Below are 13591 nucleotides of genomic sequence, written 5' to 3' on the forward strand. Positions count from 1 at the left end.
TCAAGTAGGCCTATCAATTTTATTTAAATACTGTATTAAAGATGAATGAAAATATATAACAAAACATTGAGTAAAGACAACAAATATTCTGATTACAAAAACTTGATTAGAATGGTCAATGTTGATCAACTGTTCTATAATACACGAGTGAAAATATGGATAAACATGCATGCACCCAGCGATCTGAAGTAATTGCAAACCACCCAATAATAATGAATGTATGAGGGTCAAAAACACAGTCCTCATACAGCAATATGTGACTTTAAGGTCATAGGGCCAAGAGTCACTAGGGGCCAGCGTGTTACCTGGTCAGGTCATAAGGTCAATAAAAACATCTGGACCTACTCAGGACACCCCGCAGACCTCTAAGGTGTCATGCTCAGCTCAATGAGACGGCCTGCGAACACTCCTAGGGTGCCAATGATACACACCGCCATGAACACACACAGCAGAATGTGATCCAGCACCATGGCTACAAACTTCCACTCTTCAGCAGCCTGGGAAAAGAGGAAAGCATTTAGAAACACTCAAACTGAGACCTTTAAGGAAAAAACTGTGAGAAGGACGGCGATGAATTCCATAGTCTTACACTGTTGGACTCCTCATCAGATTTCATGGTCTCAGCAATGTATTTAACCCCCTCAATAGCACTGCGTACATCTGGGTTCTTGGTCATGGGGGACTGGTAGGTGACTGCAGTAGGGGTGGGCTTGCCTGAGATGTCTGAGATGTCAAAGTCAGCACCATAGATGTTTTTATCCAGTCTCTCCTTTGCGGGACGCTTCATTGTTGAGAAGAACATGAGGTTGGGAATTGTGTCAATGAAAATCTAGGAAGCAAAAAATATGAAAGGAATGAATTAATCAAATGTTATTAGTCGCATGCGCCGAATACAACAGGTAATAATAAATAGACTGGTAAAATGCATACAAAGAGATACAAGGCTAATTGATGAACATATGAATTCAGATACTTTCTAGCTCCTGAATCACAAAGGTAGGCTTAAAAAGCAGTAATATAGTAAACAAGTGCAATCATCTATATTCTGTCGCTAGATGGCAGTACTGGGCAAGACATTAACAGGGGCAAAAAGAATGTTGAGACCTCTACTATTAAGTAGACTTTAAATCACTCACAGGAGGGTGGTGGCACCTTAATTGGGGAGAATGGGCTCGTGGTAATGACTGGAGTGGAATCAGTGGAATGGTATCAAATACACTAAACACATGGTTTCCAGGTGTTTGATGCCATTCCATGTGCGCCGTTCCGGCTATTATTATGAGCTGTTCTCCACTGATACCGCACTATCTGTCATGTTATTTCATGAACAATTTGTTAATACATATAAAAAATACATACATTTCTAAACTGTCACACACTCACAACATTCACAAACCAGAGTGCACAAGTCATCCTATGCCATGTCATTTACAATCCAAGTATTTTTTTATTTAACCTTTATTTAACTAGGCAAGTCAGTTAAGAACAAATTCTTATTTACAATGACGGCCTAACCCGGACAATGCTGGGACAATTGTGCGCCACCCTATGGGACTCCCAATCACAGCTGGATGTGATACAGCCTGGATTCAAACCAGGGACTGTAGTGACGCCTCTTGCACTGAGATGCAGTGCCTTAGACCGCTACACCACTTGGGAGCCCTGTAAGTAAAGCACTATGCTATAAAAAGTTCTTAACTAAATTATTTTTAGATTAAAAAAAAAGAAAATCATTGGTAGAAATGTGCCAGCTTTGCCCACCTTGCGAACCCAGGGGGACATGGTGTGAGTGCTGGGGGAGCGGTGGTGGGTGTTGATGACAATGACAGTGATGATAATGGAGGCAATGACGAAGACCATTGTGAAGAGCATGTACTTCCCGATGAGCGGCACAGCACTGGAGGTGGAGGGGATGAGCTCCACGATGACCAGCAGGAACACAGTCAGAGACAGCAGGACAGAGATACTCAGAGTCATCTTCTCACCTGAGGACAAACACGGTCACAACAACCAGGTCAACAAAAAGCAGACGCATACTGAAGAATTCATCTGTGGAGAAAGGCGCAATTGAAGTTTGCAATCATGCAAATGATCTGCCGTTATCACACGTCATACATTTCATAATCTGTCAGTCCTACGGCACGCAGACAGATTTGAGCAGTTCAGTGGAAAAGCGAGGCTCGTGACAGAGACTGAACATGTGCTCGTAGGGAGGCCACTGAGATTCATAACAATGGATTCAACGTTAAACACTGTGAGAGCAGTTAATAACTGGGCTTAAACAAATATTACAGTTATACCAATGCTCCAGCTCAACTCAGCTGTGACACCCTTAACAATTGAATTAAACAAATCAATCAATATCTCGTCAAAGTGAGCTGGTTTGATGGTAATTTGGTCTCAAGACTTGCCTTCACCTCATCCCCACTCTGGTTGGTCCCCAATCTCTTAATTAATTACAAGAGGGTTTAAAGTGATCATTGTGATAATTGATCAGAGAGAAAAAGACTGATAGCGAGAGAGAGAGACACACAGTGCCATAATTCACAGTGATGAATCAACACTGACTCAGAGAGACACAGGAGGGTCATAATGTTAGAGGGTTACAGTGACATTGTTCCTCTGGCAGTCAGTGCCATCACACCCTTTAGGACACCAACTCATTCTGACCACAGGGAGAAGTAGCCTCTGATCCAATTGAGCTCTTCCGACCTCCCTTTCAGCCCTCCACTAAACGGAGGGCTGAAAGATCATGCTGCCTAGTCACCTTACCCCTATACATATCTACCTCCATCACTCCAGTATCCCTGCACATTGTAAATATGGTATTGGAACTGACCCTGTACACAGCTTATTACTTTCTCTTGGTATTCTTATTATGTGTTTTTGTTCTACGTTATGTTCTTTTTAGTGCTACATTGATATTGATTACTGCATTGTTGGGTTTAGAGCTGTCAAGAAAGGCATTTCACTGTACTTTTGACATTAAAACTTGAAACTTGGGCAGGAATTCTGCTTATAAAAAGAACTCAAAGCTGAGGCTCTGTGAATTGGTGCTTGAACAATATTGCCCTACCACAGCAAAAAGCAAGATAGAGCAAAGGAATTTGTGATTTATTTTGTCCCATTTAGCTTTCCATACACATAGGCCTATACACAAACAACCTCACGTAAGCAAACATACACACAGGCACACAGACAATAGAATTTCAAGTATGTGTTATTTTCAGTTGAGCACATTCACACCCAGACCTCATTCACACAGATTCTAGAATGTGAACTATGTGTTGTTTGTTAACTTAGTGTTGCAGTTCAGTGAAATCGGTGAATCTGAAATACTTCCATTTGACACCACAGCTCCTCCATAGCATCATACTGTAGCAGCAGCCATATCAGAGCTAGGCAGCCAGTGATGCATTATACATTAAAGGAAAGGTCTGTTCACAGACATGCCAGCACACAAGGTCTCTGGGTAATGAGGTAGGCCTCCACACTGGCAACAGGGCCAAATGCTAGCTGAGACACAGCACTGGTACAGCTAATGTAGCTACCCGTAACTTCTGAGGCCCAGAGACAGATACAAGTGTAGGATCTTAATTTGACCAGTATTGTCGTAGCAAAATAATCCTGCAGCAACAGGATTTGAATGTTTAGTTCATAATGTTGCTTGATTGGTGGTTAGGCTATTAGCTGGACAAAAGAAAGCTACATGATAAGTGCAGTACTGTTAATATAACAGCGTGTTAGTCCAGGTTTTCAGTGAATTTATGTAAATCACGAGGCTCATCTGCATTTCCTGTGGTGCAGGAAAATTCTTAGTAACAAAAGAGTGGTTAGATTAAGATCCTACATCTGTAGAAGGACAAGCATGTAGCTGTAGGTACCAGCCAATGCAGGTACAGTTCTACACAACCACTACATAAGCTATTAACTTTGAAGCTATGATGCGTAAATTGGGAGACAAAATATATTTCAGTTGATCTTCAACCAATAGAAGGGATTTAGAACTGAAATGATTGAAGGGATGTTATACTAACCAGAGTCAGTGGGCAGATAGAAGACGAGGCCAGTGAGAAAGGAGAAGAGCATACAGGGGATGATGACGTTGACGATGAAGTAGAGGGGCAGCCGCAGCATCAGGAAGTGGTAGGTGATGTCCAGGTAGGGCGTGTCTGGGCAGCAGGCATAGTACACCCAGTGTTTCCAGCTGCGGTAATCCTTCATCACCCACTCTCCACTCTCCATGAAGTTACTCAGGTCAGGACGGTCACTGTCCTGGTGGAGACGGGTAATAAAGATGTCATGAAGACGCAACAGAACCAGGAAGGGATCAACCTAATTGGTATTTTTCAGGACTGGTGGTATTATGTAATGCTTTTAGAATCATGTGTTAAATCAGTAATGGACTGTATGTGTATGGGTAACACAGGAGTTACACAGGGGATCAATCGAGAAAAATGTCAAAAGGGTGATTATTACGGGATTGACGACAACCAAGTTGCCATCATAGGTCCAGGTACCAAGCTTCATGCTGCAGTTCTGCAGGTCGAAGGGGAAGTGCAGCACGATGATCTCACAGTAACTCTTGAAGATGGCAGGGGGGTTCCACGTGATCATGCCAGTGTGCTCCAGCAGCACTTTGGTCTCGTGAACGATGGCAAAGTCACCGTCAGCACTGTGGGCACACACAAACACAGGCATCAACACAGGAAATAATGTTAACGCAGAGGGGCATCACTGCCTGGGGCTTGGCATGGCCCTGCCATCGCAGGCCAACCAACCAGAGCTGAGACTGGTACAGGTTGCTGTGGCATAGGAGCTGGTTGTCAGGGAGAAACAGCAGTGTGTCAGACACAGCATATGGTGTGGGTGGAACCTGTGATATAGAAGCCAGATTTAGCCTGATGCAATCTGAGCTCTCACCCACTCGGCACAGAGGGAAAAGAGAGGGAAAAGTAATGTGGTTTGAAAACATAATCATACACAGTCGGTCTGTCTGGTGGCCTTTTATCAAGGAAAGTATCAGTGAGAGAATGGTAAAAAGAAAGACATTTGATGCAAATATGGCCTGATTCTTACTTGTTATAGAGAACAAGGTCAGGACGCCAAATGTCAGTGGAAGGCACTCTTATCTTTTTGATTCCACCATAATCCTCAGGATTCCATTGCAAGTTCACATCCTTCCATTGCTGGAAAATGACAGTACAAAGAGCATGAACAGAAAATATCAGATAGATTATTTTGAAGTTCCTGACTTGAAGTCTGATTCGGAGAGGGATCATTTCAATGGGGATTTGTTCAGAGAATGTTTCATTACAGTTTAGTGAAAATGAACATAATTCAACGGCTTATAAGGATTTTACACTATCTTCAGAATTATGGTGAAATTTATGATAATTACCCATACTTAGATTTTCCTTGTAATTATTCTTACAAAATATTTACTGTATATTGCAATGTAGATACAGGAAACGGCAGTAACAAACCTGTTTCAGTCGAACATTGCTGTTGACAATCTGGTTGACCTCATCCTGTAGAGAAAGGGAATTGATTTTAGTTTCTACTGTTACGAAACCAATAATTAGCCTACAGATATTGTTGCACTCGCTAAGTCTAGGGGTCTTAGGCCTAGTTAACTAGTCTGTAACCTGATTTAAGATGTGCATCTAAGTGATAAATCAGCATATGCAATGCATGTACACAGGAGACCTCTCCTTCTTGACATCTTGGTCAGTTTCAGATGGTGACCAAATAAAGTGCCTCCTGGTAGAGTGTGCCTAACTGTGTGTTAGCACTAAACTACCTACTGCATAACACCTCCCCCATCAAGAAAAGTAAAGAAAAAACCTCACAGTCACTATTATCTATTTTCCTGAATTTTCCTAAACTTGTATACTTTCCCACCCTCTTTTCAATAAAACGTATTTAACTGAAGAGACCAAACTATGTACACTATAAACACCAGAGCTGCAAAACTATGAAACTTGGCTCCAGAAAACCTTACCCCTGAGATAATGCCATTCTAGAAAACCAGACGAACCAAAACCATCAAATTCACTTGTCTGCACTCAGCTAATTTCTTCCTGCCAAAAGTCTGACTTGACCAAACCAAGGGACAACCTGTAACCCCTATAGATCTAAACAGAGAGACCAGTTCCATTCCCTAGGCCCATGATCACAAGCACCGAGCTCCATCTGATATGAGACTTAGAGCACCCACCACCAGGGACAAGTGAACATTGACCACAACTTCAGCAAACTCACTAGGAACACCATTCACGTTCCCCAACACCTCTTTGCTCCCATGCTGGAGGGGAACCGTTAGCCTCCTCACATTCCTACAATTTAACCTGAGACACTAGGCCTACATGCTGCAGGAACTTTCAACTGCTCTTTAACAGGAAGTGACAAAACCGGTAGATCTAGCTTTTCCACCAAACTCACTTCTTCAAGTTCCTGATTCTCATTACAAGACACAGCCATATCACCCTGCAAATCTCAGACCGGATCCTCACTAAATTCACAACGTGAATGGGAAGAATCTCCTCTCTCCCACAGCTTAGTAAACGAAAGTGTCAGTAACATCGACCCCTGACAAACAACCCCATGGTCAGCCGGCAGAGGCACCACAATCTGTTACGAAGAGAGGTACAGGGGAACCCAAGAGCAGACTCAGACGAGGAGACTGGGATGAAGTAACCAAGGTATTTATTGAAACAGGTGGAAGATGGAGTGCAGGTCAGGGGAAGCTTGGGCGGGTTGCTGGAAACCAGGTGTGGAGGCTGAGGCGAGAGGTGTTGAGACAGGGTAAGCAGGTCCGAAAGGGAATCCAAGGGAGTAGTAGAGTGGGGAATCCAGGACAGAGTAGCAGGATGACTAGACGTGGGACTGGAGACAGGGACCAGAGTCAGAGCGGGCAGCCAGAGAATCCTGGAGGTACCTCTCCATAGCCTCTTGCTCGGGACGAGAGAGGTTAAACAACTGGCTACTGGGGAGAGGAGCTCCAGGCTGGAGGTCAATGGTGCAGTCGTACGGCCGATGAGGCGGCAGTGACAGGGCGTGGTGCTTGCTGAACACAGGAGTTAGATCGTGATACTCAGGAGGAACTGATGACAGGTCCGGAGGTTCTGGAATGAACTGGGGCACAGACAAGGCAGGGGTAAGAGCAGAATGTAAAGAATTAGAGTGACAAAATTAACTCCAAGTGGTTACCTTTCCAGCGGTCCAGTCAATCTGTGGGTTGTGTAGCTTTAACTATGAATGACCCAGAACCAGGGGAGAGTAAGGACAGTCGATTGTGTGGAAACGTATATTTTTCTGGTGATTTCCAGAGAGAGACGCAGGATGCCAAGGACGGTTCTCTCACAGACATGGACAAGGAGCTGTCCATTGAGAGTGTTAGTATCAAGGGGTGAATCGAGTGGGACAGTATCCAGGCCCAACTGGGTAACGAAATCTCGGTCCAGGAAGTTCTCGTCGGCGCCCGAATCGATGAGAGCAGACAAAGGAAAAGCCTGGCTCTGCCACACAAGGTTGCCTTCAAGCAGGGGTCTGGGGGAAGATGGGCAGGCGATTTGGCTAACACTATATCCCCCACTACTGCCGAGCTCCCTCTTTTGCTGGACACAGGGAACAAGTGGAGACAAAGTGACTAACCTTGCCACAGTATAGGCAGCGCCTAGCGCCTAGCTCCGATTCGTCATTGTCTCTTCTCTGGAGAGAGATGGGCCCGGCAGAGCTGCATGGGTTCAGGATCTGGACGAGCCTGGGGATGGGATGCAGTCGGAGAAGGAGGACAACGCACTGAAGCAGAGGTCTCAGTGAGCGCGTTCCGGAATGCTCCCTGAAGTGCCTCCTCATTCCAGCCACTCTCTGCCTGCGAGGGTGCGAAACTCAGATGCCATCTCAGCAACACTATGGGGGCCTTAACAGAGGGACAGGAGTCATTTAGCAGCATCCTTATTGCAGACCGGGTGGTCGAAGATTTTCTTCATCTCCTCCGTGAATCTGGAGTAGAAGAAGCAGATGGGGAACTGTCAAACCCACACCGCCGTGGCCCAGGAAAGCGCTGCTCCACGGAGGCAGCCAATCAGAAAGGAAATCTTGGCCCATTCGCTAGCATAAGAGTAGGGCTGTTGCTCAAATACTAGTGAACATTGTACCAAAAAGGCTCTGCAAGCTCCGAGGTTGCCAGCGTAACGCTCTGGAGTTGGAACAAGGGTCGGCCCTGTCGGTCAGACAGGCTCTGTGAAAACTCATTGATGTGCTCCAGAAGGGTCTTCAGGGCTTGGTCATGTTGCTTGAGCAGGGTGCCTTGGCTGACGAGAGTTTGGTGGAGAGTAGCAGAGTCCGCTGGGTTTATCTCTTTGGTCAGCTTGTACTGTTACGCGGAGAGGAACAGGGGAACCCAAGAGCAGACTCAGATGAGGAGACTGGGATGAAGTAACCAAGGTATTTATTCACACACAGGGGGAAGATGGAGTGCAGGTCAGGGGAAGCTTGGGCAGGTTGCTGGAAACCAGGTGCAGAGGCTGAGGCTGGAGCGAGAGGGGTTGAGACAGGGTAAGCAGGTCCGGAGGTGAATCAAAGGGAGTAATAGAGTGGGGAATCCAGGACAGAGTAGCAGCATGATGAGACGTGGGACTGGAGACAGAGACCAGAGTCAGAGCTGGCAAAACTGTAGCGGAGAGGAAAACAGCATTAGGCAAGGAAAACAGAATAACAGGATCTGACTAGTAACAAACGGCTAGAAACGTAGACTGACTGAGCAGAGATTACGATCTGGCAGCGTGGAAGTGGCAGGGCTGAGTATTTTTAGAGGTCGTGATTATGGAACAGGTTGCAGCTGGTGGGGATCTGCTCTGACTCCAGCACACCTGTCTCCACCCACCCACACACACACACACACACACACACACACACACACACACACACACACACACACACACACACACACACACACACACACACACACACACACACACACACACACACACACACACACACACAGACACACACACACACACACAGAGAGAGAGAGAGGGAGAGAGTACTGGGGGAGTGGCGGCAGGTCAAGGAGACACAGGATGAGCAGTAGAGGGCGTTGCAGGAGCAGATGTGACACAACCTCCTCTACTCTGGGAAAGAACGCATCAGCTAATGGAAACAAAGAGTCACTGTCAACCTCTGAATCCAACAGATCACTTGGGGGAACCAAATAATTACTCAGTCCACAAGGAGAACCTAGTTGTTCATTGTCCATCAACTCAACATAGAACATTGTCCTAAATTGACACCTGAATTAACCTCATCCTCAAATTGCAGAGGGTACACTATATCACATATCTCTACTCAGAAGGTCTCAGCTAGAGACACAATAATCAACTTCCTCACTAGGAAGAACCATTTACTGGGAGCCACAGTCTATTTTGGCAAATAATGTTTCCTCTACGTCCCCACACACATCATCATCCTCCCTCTCTGGTTTGCCATCAGCACCCTTCTGATCCCGATTAGCTTCACAAACGATACCTCAAAACCCTCCTGGAAAGACTCCGCCCCCTGAGACAACTGCCTTTTCATTTGGCTTACCCAAACCTGATCACTTGGGGAGACTAGCTTATCACTCTGATCACTGGGGGAACCTGGTTTAGTGACAAGACCGTTTCACTGACTGGCAAGACAAACTTCCTCCCCTGTATGCAGCCCTTCAGTCAACTGCCATTTCCTGTTCTAGCCTCACTATTTCCAACAAATATTCTTCCCCCTGACTGCTATCCACCAGAACTTGTGGCAATAACTCACTCCACTGTTCCCTTAACAGCACTGCAACATCTAACTTGTTCAACTCCTTAGCTATTTCAACCTCCAGCATTTTTGCCACCTGACGTAACTGATCCCTCGTTAGCTTGAGAAAATGACAACTGTACTATACCTAAGCACAAAGCAATGCTGGCTCAAATGCCCCCATAGTCAAAATAAGTAAGGCAAATAGAACCAAGTCTTCGACTGACAGAAGTTACAGTCAGCTACATAGTGTTGACAGTGATGTGAATTGCATGATAAATATTGGTTGATATGGGATGGTGTGACGTTTTTCTTACCACACTGATGAGTTGAATGAGCTGCAGACCAACTGTAACCACCACTGGGTCCTTGAAGTGAGCGACAGGACGCACCACCTTGTTGTAGCCAGTGAACAGGGTTTTCACCAGACGGGTTTCATCATCAGAGCTCCAGGCAGAGCCTACAAGAAACACAGAGACAGCTTGTTGTGTGGCTCACATGGCAGAGATTGAGAGATTGTGGGTTTACAGCACCAGCAGACTGATAAGTAGTGGTTAATGTATGTGCAAATACAGTAGTATTAAATGTACTAAGTGGCTTCCCATCTTCCTCCCCTCCCTCCATTCCTCCCTCCCTCCCTTCCTTAGTTCCCTTCCTTCATTCCTTCCTGGCTGCCTGCCGGCCTGCCTTCCTTCATTCCTTCCTTCCTTCCTTCCTTCCTGCCTGCCTTCCTTCCTTCCTTCCTTCCTTCCTTCCTTCCTTCCTTCCTTCCTTCCTTCCTTCCTTCCTGACTAACTACTTATTTCATACACTGTTATATACCAGTGGTATACTATCATCGTGGGATGCTGGAGGTGATAGAGATGAGAGCTCAGTCAATACCGATAGTGTTTCAGACTCGACATCTGCTATTTACGTTACATATTTGACCCATGCCAGAGCGGTATCCCATTTCATTTTCCGCTTGACCTTGAAACCAAGCCTGGTTTGTGCAAGAACATACTATGAAAGCATGAATGACGTTTTGAGACATTGAAAACAGTAAAATTGTCTGGAAATATAATATGCTATATGAAACAATTGACTCATTAAGTCAAGCACAAATAGATGGAGGTCAAAAAACTAAGTGCACACACCCCTGTCAATCAAGAGAGCCTAATGCTGGATGCTTACAAAAAAATTCCAACATTTCCAACAGGCACTAGCTTAGCTAGAATATACCTCATTTAAGATTTGAAGTCTTATAGTTAACAAATGGATAAAGCATTACCAAGAATCAATGTGAAATTATCAAATGATGTTGATATCTCATGATTAATGGGCTAGATTTGTAAAATATGCAAATATTGGTTTAGGATAGACTATCACCTAAAATATCCTGGAGAAGGTAAGTTATAACCGACAGAAGAACAGAAATGGAAAAATAATTTTATCAGTCACATGTTTAGAATACGGCTTACCTGCTAGAATGATAAAGAGATGACAAACCAAAAGTAGACGATTCATTCTTGTGTTCGTTTCCCTTAAACTCTGGGGTATCCAATGTCCTGAGTCTTCGAATAGAGGGTAAGCGGCTAGTTAGGTAACAACATTATTTCTGTCCACTTTAAAATTAGGTCAAAATAATTGCAACACTGACTTGCTGCTTCAAGTACTGTAATGGGGAACAGTATTGTTGTTCCCTGACACCATATGTTCTGAGCCACCACCAATAGCTGTCATTTGAGAGGGTCACATTCTTTGTCATCCCTCACATGTTACAAGCGCTACATGCCTGGCTAATCTAGCACTAAAATATCTCACAGTGCAATATACTTCCCATATTGAAAGACAGTAACAGCCTATGGCTGCTTTACAAAACTAACGAATTTGTTGTGATATATCTACTATTTGGCTACTCCTGAACTTTTGAATGGGAAATGTTATACTGTTCCCATTGGTTAACTTGTGTTACATTAAGATGTCATTTCCATAATCATTATTTGGGAATCCTATATTAGTAGTTGATTACATGTCAAATACAGTAATCAAACTGCCACCAATGTTGCCCTCTTGGATGATCTTACCCCTAATGGAGATGGTGTGTCTCCCTCTTAGGATAATGTTGGTGTCACGTCCTGACCATAGAGAGCTTGTATTTTTCTATGGTAGAGTAGGTCAGGGCGTGACTGTGGGGTTTTGTCTAGTGTATTTATTTCTATGTTTGTTTCAAGTTTCTTATTTCTATGTTGGGGTTTTTGTCTAGTTTAAATTTTCTATGTTGTGTTCTAGGTTATTTTTTATATGTTGGGTTTTTTGTCTAGTTTAAATTTTCTATGTTGTTTTCTAGGTTCTTTTTTTCTAGGTTGGGGTTTTCGTATGATTCCCAATTAGAGGCAGCTGGTCATCGTTGTCGCTAATTGGGGATCATATTTAAGTTGTTGTTTTTCCCACTAGTGTTTGTGGGAGATTATGTTGAGTTAATGCATGTTGTACCTAGTCGTCACAGGTTTTTTTTTGTTGTAATTTTTTGAAATTAATTTGTAATTTTGTATTTAAAAAAACAAAATTTTTATTGTGTGTATTGCATAGTTTCACATATAAATAAAGATGTGGAACGATACGCACGCTGTGCCTTGGTCTCGTTCATACGCCAACCGTGACAGTTGGACTGCAAAATATCCACAACATCTACCCCATCTAGCCACTGCAATGAGTTTCCAGATGGCCAGGCATGAAACCGAAACACCCCATCCCTGTACACCTGCCCCCACCAAGGCATTGATGGGACCAGGCAACTCAATTTCCCTACAGCCTCAACCCGTTCAATCAGCCAGTCACTCAACCAGCCGCCTCATTCATCTTATTTAGGGGGAAATTGCAATTTTGGCTATGTCTGAATTAAGAGAGATCTGTCTCTTAACCCCCTCCACTTCTCTCCCCATACCAATCATAGACCACCTGAATACTACAGTGCCTAAGTGCCTCCTGCCTGGACCCAACCCATGTGACCCTGGAGAAACCCATTGAATCTGCTCATTCAAGCTCATCAAGGTCAGGCAGTGGGAACGTGTCGTCCTGCCGTTGCAGTTGAGAGACAGTTCTTTCTTTCAGCAGGAGTCAGCCATTCTATAGCCCTGCGGGAATCTCTCTCAGTCAGACCTATTTTACTCTCTATTCTACATGTGATTAAAATGCTCTCTTAACCTGAATCTGAATAATAATGTGGTGTCTATGGAACATCTGCTGGGGATGGCAGAGCATTGAGCATCTCCCGCTGCATGTTTCTGTGCCCTGACAGATTATGTAGATTACACTTTACATGGCAGAGATGATTGTGTGTTACTGGGATATTTGTACATAATATTTCTCCCCAAAAAATAGCAGTCTAGTGTTACGTGTATTGTTTATGTTCAGAAGATAAAATTAGATTTATAATCACTTAACATGAATTTCAATTAAAGCTCTTCTAAGAGCTCTTTGATGTTGTAAAGGTATTTTACAGTAGATCAATTGTTTCATATACATTTTGTTTTCTGGGTATGATGGGTGGGGGAAGGGATGGATTGGCTGTTTAGTATGGGATATTGGTATTTGGTGATGCACTTCTATTCAGTGTAGGCCTATGCAGCTTAAACACTGTCCCCCAATTCCTACAATATGGCGTATAGCAGAAATATAGCACATTTCCACATTCAGAAATCAGCATGCTACTACTTTAGCTGTCAACAATCTGAAAAGAAGCAGCAATATCCACTCTGCATCTACATACAACATGTTCACTTCACATGTCTGAGCTGAAGGTTTCACTATGTCTTTTGCAATT

The 13591-nt window shown here is 44.1% G+C and overlaps 1 protein-coding gene across 1 annotated transcript; it reads right to left on the reverse strand.

Annotated features, from left to right (window-relative positions):
* Positions 1-11500, reverse strand: LOC106581751 (acetylcholine receptor subunit alpha). Its single transcript, XM_014164015.3, has 9 exons — positions 11247-11500; positions 10104-10246; positions 5487-5531; positions 5080-5189; positions 4480-4675; positions 4038-4275; positions 1762-1985; positions 590-829; positions 1-497 (listed from the first exon to the last, which is right to left on the reverse strand). Exons 1-9 carry the CDS (start codon positions 11290-11292, stop codon positions 366-368), a joined length of 1374 nt encoding a protein of 457 aa, XP_014019490.1. The 5' UTR covers positions 11293-11500; the 3' UTR covers positions 1-365.
* Positions 11501-13591: the final 2091 nt, after the last annotated feature.

Source organism: Salmo salar, chromosome 21 (assembly GCF_965601325.2).
Source record: "Salmo salar chromosome 21, fSalSal1, whole genome shotgun sequence".
Classification (NCBI taxonomy): Eukaryota; Metazoa; Chordata; class Actinopteri; order Salmoniformes; family Salmonidae; genus Salmo; species Salmo salar.